Source organism: Sinohyriopsis cumingii, chromosome 9, assembly GCF_028554795.1.
Source record: "Sinohyriopsis cumingii isolate HCF-2022 chromosome 9, ASM2855479v2, whole genome shotgun sequence".
Lineage (NCBI taxonomy): Eukaryota > Metazoa > Mollusca > Bivalvia > Unionida > Unionidae > Sinohyriopsis > Sinohyriopsis cumingii.
This window is the reverse complement of record NC_142969.1, coordinates 90034916-90044453: the sequence shown is the minus strand read 5'-3', so window position 1 is coordinate 90044453 and position 9538 is coordinate 90034916. Positions and strand designations below refer to the sequence as shown.

General features: G+C 36.4%; 1 protein-coding gene across 1 annotated transcript; it reads right to left on the bottom strand.

Moving 5' to 3' along the window:
• Positions 1-779: 779 nt before the first annotated feature.
• On the bottom strand, positions 780-8141 carry LOC149792217 (uncharacterized). The gene is made up of 5 exons (XM_089970742.1): positions 8045-8141; positions 6143-6315; positions 5111-5271; positions 3478-3671; positions 780-1928 (listed from the first exon to the last, which is right to left on the bottom strand). Exons 1-5 carry the CDS (start codon positions 8121-8123, stop codon positions 1762-1764), a joined length of 774 nt encoding a protein of 257 aa, XP_089826868.1. The 5' UTR covers positions 8124-8141; the 3' UTR covers positions 780-1761.
• Positions 8142-9538: the final 1397 nt, after the last annotated feature.

The following is a 9538-nucleotide window of genomic DNA, read 5'->3' as shown; positions in this document are numbered from 1 at the left end:
GCTATAAAACACATACATAAACTTGGAACTGTGCGCTGTTGGGTCTTTTCCTATAAATCAATGATGAATTTCCATTTATTAATCGTTAGTGAGGTATGAAAATAACGACAAAAAGCAATAATAATTCTCGTTTTCAAAATGAATTTAACATGGTACACAATTTAATCTCAATCTCTTCTTTTTCCGTTTTCCCCTCCCCTCTCATGCACAAGGGACAAAATATGCAGAAATCTGGAGCGAGAGAGAAAAAGAAATTGGGCTGGATTAAAAACCTTCAAACTGAAATTGCCTCAAGTAACCTACAATATCGTTTTTCATATTGGTACGTTTACACCTCCCCTTGGGACCTATCTAATATGTTTATATAATCGATGATACAAAGTTGCAATTGCCTGTCGACACATTACAATAAAGTAAATGTCTTGGTTACTGAGCACACATATGTAATGTATTTAAGGCTTTGTTGATGTTGTTGTTGTTTCTTATACCTATTATAAGGTTTTAAAAGTGGATTATTATTAATTCATTATGAAAGGATTCAAAAGCCCCCCCCCCCCTTGACCGTCGTATGAAGACAAGGGCGGAAATCAATGAAAAGACAAGTATGGAGGATTTTCGCTTATGTAATACCACGACGTCTCTGGATCAATGAAGAATGGCGCAAATGTTAAGTCAAACTGACCAAAGGGGAGAGAGAGAGAGAGAGAGAGAGAGAGAGAGAAATTGTGGTCGGTGGTAATGTTAATTAAAGCAGATGAATGACTTAGATCAACTTTAAATATATTAAAATATTTTAATTACCTCTTGTTTGATCATCGTTTCGCTTATGTTCTATTCCACGCTAATTTCCTTGCACCTGTACGTCAATGCATCGATGAGCGTTCAGTATTCAAGAATCAATGTGTCTGTAGGCCTAGTGCTCTACTTTCTTCATTAAAACCATCTTTCATGTATAAATCATAAGTGTAACTTGTATTGATTTAATCAATGCAAATAAAAATAGATACTCAAAATTGAAAATAATCAATTTATCACTATGAAAAGGTGATTGGCACAAAAAGACAGAACTACATTTTGTAGCGGACACACTCGGCAGGGATGCGAGTTCATTCACCCAGTCACTACACAGTTGCCTCTCGTCAATCTAACTCCGTTCAAATGGCAAATATATGTATGTGTATTTGATATAAATAAAATATATGTATAGTATGTACGCTGTATTAATGATATACCACTCGTTGTATAAATTTTCCATTAAAAAAAATTCGGCAATCCTCGTTTCTTTTTAATGAAAAATGTATACATCTCGTTGTATCTCATTGATGCAGCGTGTATAACAACATGGGTTTTACCTATAACAGCTTCCTACACGTGTTAAATCATTCATACATGATGTCAAATATACGCTAAACATCACGTATGAGAGCATACCCCATTTAAAACTGAATATACGCATATCATTATTTTATTAATCTATATGATCGTTTATGTGGAAGTATGTATTCATACAAGAATATATATATACTTTACTATTTTTCCACGATCACCTTGGTCTTCTTTATCATGCTTCCTTAATTTTCGTCCATTCGACATTTCTATTCATTTACAAATCTTAATATATATCACTTCTATCAATACATTAGAATATTTACACAACTTTTCATAACTGCACTGGCAGTTCATGACAAGGCTGGTTAGTTACAGTGTGAACACTAAGCTATGTAGTAGGACAATGACTTGGCTACGAAGTCTTGATCCAGTCTACCATTCCCCGCTAAAAATAAACTGAGGCTGTTGTGGTGGTGCAGTCATCATAACAGGTGGCTGTGGCTTTGGCTGTGGCAACGGTTGTGGTTGCGGTAGCGGTTGTGGGGCAGGATACGGAACCCTGCTAATCGATATCTGCACCATGTCGGCCTTTCCATAGTCTGTAATGCAGGGAATAATAATAATAATAATAATAATAATATTATTATTATTATTATTACAGCACTAGTCTTAACCATCTACCACTGGGAAGTAAGACAAACATTTTTTTGTTCTTCTTCACAATCGTATGATTTATCAGTACAATTTTCTAAGTCATAGATCGGTATTTTATGCTAAGAATAACATACCAAGAACCAGTCGTAACCAACTAGCTCTGGGAATTGACACAAGAGACCTACCTTTTGTTTAGCCTGCCTTGGATTTGGCAAAGAAAGTGAAAAAAACAAACAATCATTCACCTTAATCTAGGATGTAGAAGGGCGGACTGATTGACAGGTTGACATGCAAACAGACACCAAAGTGTTCGTTATTTCGAGCGTCTGAGAAATCAGTTTGACAAACAAGGTGTCTTCTAAAGACAGGTGGTTGCTCAACATACTTTTATTTCTACACATAGTGCAAGCGTTCATCAAAAGGTGTTTATTGGGGACAAAGAATTGTTTAATAAAAATGACTTTTATGACCTGGTAGACAATTTAATAAAATCACACTGAACTAAGAAACAAGACTGATGAATTCTCAGAAGAAAAAAACAACTCAATAATTACGAATGACAGGTCATGCACAAAAATAGCATGGTTTTAGTCTTATAAGAACCATTCCCACAAAGAGTTCGATTATTGTAGTTTAAGCGAAATTCAATTTTTACTCCTCCCCCCCCCCCAAAAAAAAGACCCATCCAATTAAATTAAACAGAACATGCACTGACATGACATGTCCCACTGACCCTCGTATTCCATGGATCAAATAAGGCGCAAAAATATGCATTAAATATTGACTGAAGATGATCTCTTTTGATTATAATTTCTCATAATACCAATCAATGAACAATTGGAGGGCTAGAATTTGTAAGAGACAAACAAGGCAGCCATTATCTATTTCATTTATAACACAAGACAGCTGAATATGGTTAAATATGCAGATGTTAGAATTATATACCTGGAGGCTGATTTCTACATGTATCCGTACATTTGGTCGGTCTTATTTATTGTCGTCATTGCCGAAATGATTAATGAAGGAAGGAATAATGAAAGACGACAAAGAAGTTAACGACGATGGTAATAGCAAGGAGCAGTGGCGTCACTCGGGTTGGTGTCACCCAGTGCGGTAGCTCATGGTGTCACCCCCATGGTCCTCCTTGCGTAACAGACCATACAGAATCCTTAGTAATGTCATTTTGGTGTCACCCCCTCTGATGGTGTCACCCGGTGCAGTCCGCACCCCCCGCATCCCCCTAGCGACGCCACTGCTGTGCCTGCTAGTCATGTATTTAACTATGATCGGTTATCCGCTTATGAAATCCGACTAGACCGAGCAGTATGTGCTCTGTAAAATTTGCAATTTTTCATTTTGGTGTCACCCCTCTGAGATGGTGTCACCCGGTGCGGTCCGCACCCCCCGCACCCCCCTAGCGACGCTATGAGGAGGGACAGGGGAAGAAAAATACAACAGTAGACAAATAAATAAATAAATTGACAGGTCACTAACTTCCTGTACTCCATTTTGTTTTAGTGGGACCCTTTGCGTAAAGGACTGTCGGGAACTCGTCAACATCTTCATAATTGCACAAACACCGATTCCGTCCGTTTTTTGGTCGGTCTATTATTGTTAGCCATCCTTCCTCGTCACATGTACGGCTTTTCTTGTTTCTTATTGTCCAGTGATGATCGTCGTCATCGTCTCTGGAAGAAAAACAAAATAGATCACATTGTGCGTGTTTGTCTGGTTGAACGTAATAATTTTCAGTACTGTATATGATTGGCTATACGTACTGGCCAGTATATAATTTGTGGAGAAGGAACCAAGGAAGAGCCAGGGACTCACTGGAATCTACTGTCAACCTGGTCAAGCCGAGACTCTAACTCAAACGAAGAGAGGTGGCATGTGCGTGATCTGCAAATGTGGGCGCCTTAGAACGCTCGGCCAACCGTGTCCTCAGAAATAAATAGAACAAAGAAAAACATGATTGCACATGTCTTCCGCATTTTAAACTGTGTGAAAACTGTATACCCATCTGTAGTCAGTGTCTTCAGTACTCAGTAGTTCAATGACTCAATGAACATTCTTATTCTATCCCCTTTCCTTGTTCATAATTGATGTATTCAAATAAGAACAACCTAGCTAAACGCAAAAACTAAATTAAAAAAAAAACACTAAAGAAAAGAAAATAAACAAAAGGAAGCGACGTTTTCAACGCTGATCCTTGTGTTAACATCACAGAGTTATTCATTTTTTATATTAAAAAAAGATGAAATATGTTACAAACTAAATTAATAGTTTAAATTGATGGAAAGGATCCCATTAAGTGATTTACCATCTTGCTTTGCTTAAGAATAAAACTTTTGTTTCTGATAGTGTCGGACTGAATTATCCGCCGTTTTCAGGCGACAGCCATCCACCCTCTTGTCTTTTTGTCTTTTACTTTTTATCATGCATCCCGTCGTCGCATTGTTTCCAGAGTCATTTGTCGTGAGGAAACACACGGTGCTCGCTGAGAACGGTTTTGATTTTGGAGTGTTATGGCACAACAACAACAACACATGAAGGTTATTTGGTGCTGAAGCTAGTCGAATAAAATGCCTTGTCCAGGGATACAATGTGGTAGCGGACTCAGGCTGATCAGATAGTTGGGATTCGAGCGCCGCCCTTGTAGTTCTAAAAATTCGATGTAATAGGAATTAGATCTAGGTCGGTGTTATAAACATCGATATTTGCATTTCTAACGAATAACAAATATCTTATTAATGCTATAAAAATAAACGTCAAATTTATGAAATGACACTTTTCTTTTTAAGAGTAGTCAAATTTGGTTATTGGGACCGTTTATAAATGACGTCATGCACCTAGGGGGAGGGGGGTCACACATTTGTGACAATGTGTGACGAGGGGAAGGAATTTGTTTAAAAAATATGTGACGAGGGGAAGTAGGGGTAAAAAATCGGCCAAAATCGCGCGACGTCATTTATGGATGGCCCCATTGTATCCTGACCAAAAGTTATTGTATATTGTACACCGCATATGTCCCCATCCATGTTTCAAATGGATTCAGTTATCATCGATTCCGAATATGCCAGAATAATGATTTCTGTAGCAGGACTGGATATAAAACAGGCTTACTCACCCATCTACACTAAATTCGTCCCCAGTAAAATGGCCCGAGAGATCCGTCCAGCTGCTAGACTTCAGTTTTTGAGGAGAAAACCAGTTGGTCTTGTTCGAGATATCACCATCAAACTCCAGTTCATGGACTTTCCTGCCGTCATCATACAATTCCATCTTCACCTGTAACAGACCATGATAAAGAGTCACGTGATACGAGTACATGCCATTTTCTAAGCAAATAATAATAATAATAATAATAATAATAATATAACCCTTTTCAGCTTTAAGGTTTCAAATTATTGTGTTTATAACATTTTCGAGATGTTATTGAAAATGTATTGGAGCCTCAGCTGTGAATAGCACATAGGGGTCTGGAACCTCACTATTACTGTAATGTAAATGGGAGTGGACTTGTTAAAGACAGATACTGTTATGTAAATGGGAGTGGATTTGTTAAGGACAGATACTGTTATGTAAATGGGAGTGGACTTGTAAAAGACAGATACTATTACGTAAATTACTTGTTAAAATGGGTTGAGAATTGGATATTAAATCATTCCCATCTTGAGATTATGTTAATCACATAATTTTTATTTAGTGGGGGGGATAGTCTAGATAGAAAGAAGATGAAAATTATTTTCAACATTTCATTTAAATATGACTCAGACGCTGCATCTCGTACGTCTTGAGTGTTAAAAATATTAGTGTATGCTCATATTTTTCTCCGTTAACTTTACATTGTCAGAATCGTTAAGTATTTTACGATATTGCACACCTTCATATTGCACTCACGCGCAGGACACTTTTTCAAAAGGAAGCAATCAAAACAAATAAAATATTTTTATCTGTTCATCGTTCATGCAAAGAAAAGATGTGAAACCCATCTTTTGTGTATGCGTGTGTCATCTCCTTTTGTGTGCGTTTGCACGTACAAATGTACATGCCCTCGCTTGTTATTTGTGCGTATACATGCTTGTATGAGCGTTCTCTCTTTAATGTGTGCATTTACACGCATGTCTGTGAATTAATTTTTGCAGAATAAGAAATATACCTTCTTAATTCCGTCGTTCTCCCATTTGTCCATTTCGAACGACCGGAACTGAGCCCGGTCTTTATCATCGTGGTCGTCGTCCATACTTTTGAAAGGCTTAATAAAATCGTCCCGGGAATCCCACTTTCCACCTCCATAAATCCGGAACAAAGGTTCCCATTCGTCACGGCTGTCTGTGAGACACAAATTGAGGCAAACTTACATTATTTTGTTTAATTTTTTATATATACATATATAAATTTCTTCACATGAAATGAATGGTCACCTCCGAAATGTATACAAAAGACAAAATGGAACACAATCATATTAGGTTTTTTTTTGCTATGTTTTTAATTTACCGCCTGCATAAGCCCTTTCCACCTGCCTTTATGAGTGAGCCAAAAAGGGGCACGTCACGTTAATTTCTGTTACATTTTTTCCCGCTTATTCACACACACCCCAGTAAAATTCTGACTGTCTAGATAGTGGCGTACAAAGGAATAATGGCACTCGGGGCGACGATGAAAGGCCCAAAGAGGTGTTGATGCCCCAAGACTTATCGCGCTCGGGGCAACCGCCTCGTCTACCCCCCACCCCCGTTAGTACGCAACTGTGTCTACCAGAGACAAAGAGGAACACTAAAAATCAGGTTTGTGCTACAACTTGCATTGTTTCAGCCACCTTCATTCGGCGTTAAATCTGGAATATAGGGGAATGGAGGTTCCCGTTCATCCTGGAGAGGACATAACGTCTATAATTTTCTGCGACCTTTTCCTATTCGTCTATTTTCTGCATCAGCATTATTTTTAATGTTATGCATAGCCTTTCTGATTTAAAGGTCTAAATAGCTGGTCTCGTTAAAAGGTCCAATGGTTGGTCTCGTTGCAAAGGTCCAGTAGTTGAATTCATTAAAAAGTCCAATAGTTGATCCCGTTGCAAAGGTCCAATGGTTGGTCTCGTTGCAAAGGTCAATAGTTCGGCTCGTTATAAGGTCTCATTTGAAGTCGAAACCAGGTGTGGGTATATATATATATATATATATATATATATATATATATATATATATATATATATATATATATATATATATATATATATCGCAGTCAGTTATTTAGTTTTAGAATGGTTCTTGAATCGATGACACACTTGAATGTCACAGGTGTGTGATATATGTAAGAAAAAATGCAACTATTTCAAATGTATCGAACTTGCGACAACAGGACAAAAACGGATTTCCGTTTCTCCCAATACACGCGCACAAAAACAAATTTTAATGGTCAATTTTCACATGACTTTTATCCAATTTTCACATAAATTTATAAAGGTATTCTGAAAACAAATTATCAGTTTAAAAGCAACAAATAAAATAAGTGCATTCCAAATTGTGTGTGTAAAACCAGATCCCATGTTTTAGTGAAAATGTTACGAGATTTGTCCGCTGCCTGAATAAGACGTTTTGTAAATATAGCTTTAGCTTTTCTGTCCAACCAGACTTTTTTTTGTGTTGCATTTACGTATATTTATGCATAGAATACAAGATAATAATAATAATAATAATAATAATAATAATAATAAATTTGGATAGTATACTTACAGCCAGGAAGCAAGAGGATTATCACTCACTACATTAAGACATATTTTTACTCGTAGTTTTCTTGAAAAATTGTGCAAGTTAGCGAACTTCATACAGTTCATCTCGCTTCATCCTGACAAGTTGCTTTCCATTTATTTTCCATTTATTTTCCATTTCCTTATATCCACTAGTCTTAATGATTAGATGATGGAAATGGACAAAAAGTAGAAAAGAATGGATACAAGTATGCCAGATAAATAAAAAAATAGTTGAATCATCTTTGTCAGGAAAGAACTATGAGCTATATGAGAGAGAGAGAGAGAGAGAGAGAGAGAAAGAGAGAGACTCACTGTCCGAAAAAAGATTTATGTCTGCCAAAACTGAAGTGAACACAAGAGTTACTTGTACTAGACACAGGACTACCCTCATTTTGATAGAACTGGATCTTCTTCTGAAGTCAAAGCTAACGTTCTCCTCATTTATATATAAATTGATTGAGGATCCGGAAAGGGCAAAATGTATCTAAAAATAATTTAAAATGTCAAGTATTTCATAGTCTAAAGGCTATTCATTTTCGTTTTCAAAATTGTAACCTTAATACTTTATTGACATTGTCACAAAAATGCATCGTTTGATTACTTAGACGGATTTTGAAATCCAAGAAATTTATTTACTGTTCAACTTTTGTTTGCAGTAGCTTCATGACGTAGAAACAACAACTAGAACCCCCTTGTTCGACCAAATTTGAACTACATAGGTCGTGGGACATCACATAAATAATTTATTAATAGTTTTGAAAGAAAAGGTTTATCATAATCAAATGTGATGTCTGTCATTTGTCGACTTCAAATTTACGCCCATTTTAGTATTCTGGCTTTACCCTTTCGTTTCTGTAATTAAAGCCAATCAAGACATTTTTATTAATTCATAAATTCTTAATTAATTTGGTTTATAAATGACGCTAATTATGGAACGTATATAGAACAAGCAATTTGAAGATCGTTTATTTACAAAGGGGACTTTTGAGATTGGGGAAAGTCCTGATTAGAAATTCTGGTAAAAAGTGTAATGAAACAAAGGAATAACTCGTTCGCTTTATACCAAGTTTTAATTGGGAAGCTAATACCATAATCTGTAGTCCGATTGGTCAATGAATGGCGTCAGTCGCACAATCCTGTCACTAGTCGCATAACAGCCGGATTTGAAATTCCCTTCCTTAGACTTAAATTTGGAGACCCTTAAAAATATATATATTTTAAAGAAGGAAAAAAACACCAAAAAAAACCCAAAACAAACCCAAACCTGGTTGGCACTGCTGAATGAACTTAGAGACAGCGTCACAAAACCCAAATTAAGGTCACAAATATCAATCGGCTACTCTCAGCCCACAGGGACTAGTATCTTTGCTTACATCTGACCTGTCATACATGTGCTATCTAATAACTAAAAAAGGAGGACACTTCTCTAGTATGTACGCTGTATCAATGTTATACCACGAGATGTATACATTTTTAATTAAAAGGAAACGAAGTTTGAAAAATGTATACAACGAGTGGTATATCATTGATACAGCGTACATATTGTATATATATTTTATTTATATCACATACAAATACATGTATTTGCCCTTTGAAAGTAGTTCAAGATTGACAACGGGCAACTGTGTATTGACCGAGTGAATAAACTCCTCACATCCCTTCCGAGTGTGTCCACTACAAAATGTAGTTTCGTGCCTTTTGTTGCTATTTACAATCACCTTTGCATAATTATAAGATAATTGTTTTCTTTTTTTTTGACTTTCACATTGATTACATCAGTATAAGACACACTTATGATTTAAACAT

Excerpts from the sequence above, each read along its gene's own strand:
- LOC149792217 (XM_089970742.1), bottom strand. The coding sequence starts at position 8,123 with ATGAGGGTAGTCCTGTGTCTAGTACAAGTAACTCTTGTGTTCACTTCA. Across the intron at positions 5,272-6,142 it reads AGAACGACGGAATTAAGAAG|GTGAAGATGGAATTGTATGA; the intron begins GTATATTTCTTA and ends GGTCTGTTACAG. Across the intron at positions 3,672-5,110 it reads GACGAATTTAGTGTAGATGG|AGACGATGACGACGATCATC; the intron begins GTGAGTAAGCCT and ends TTTTTCTTCCAG.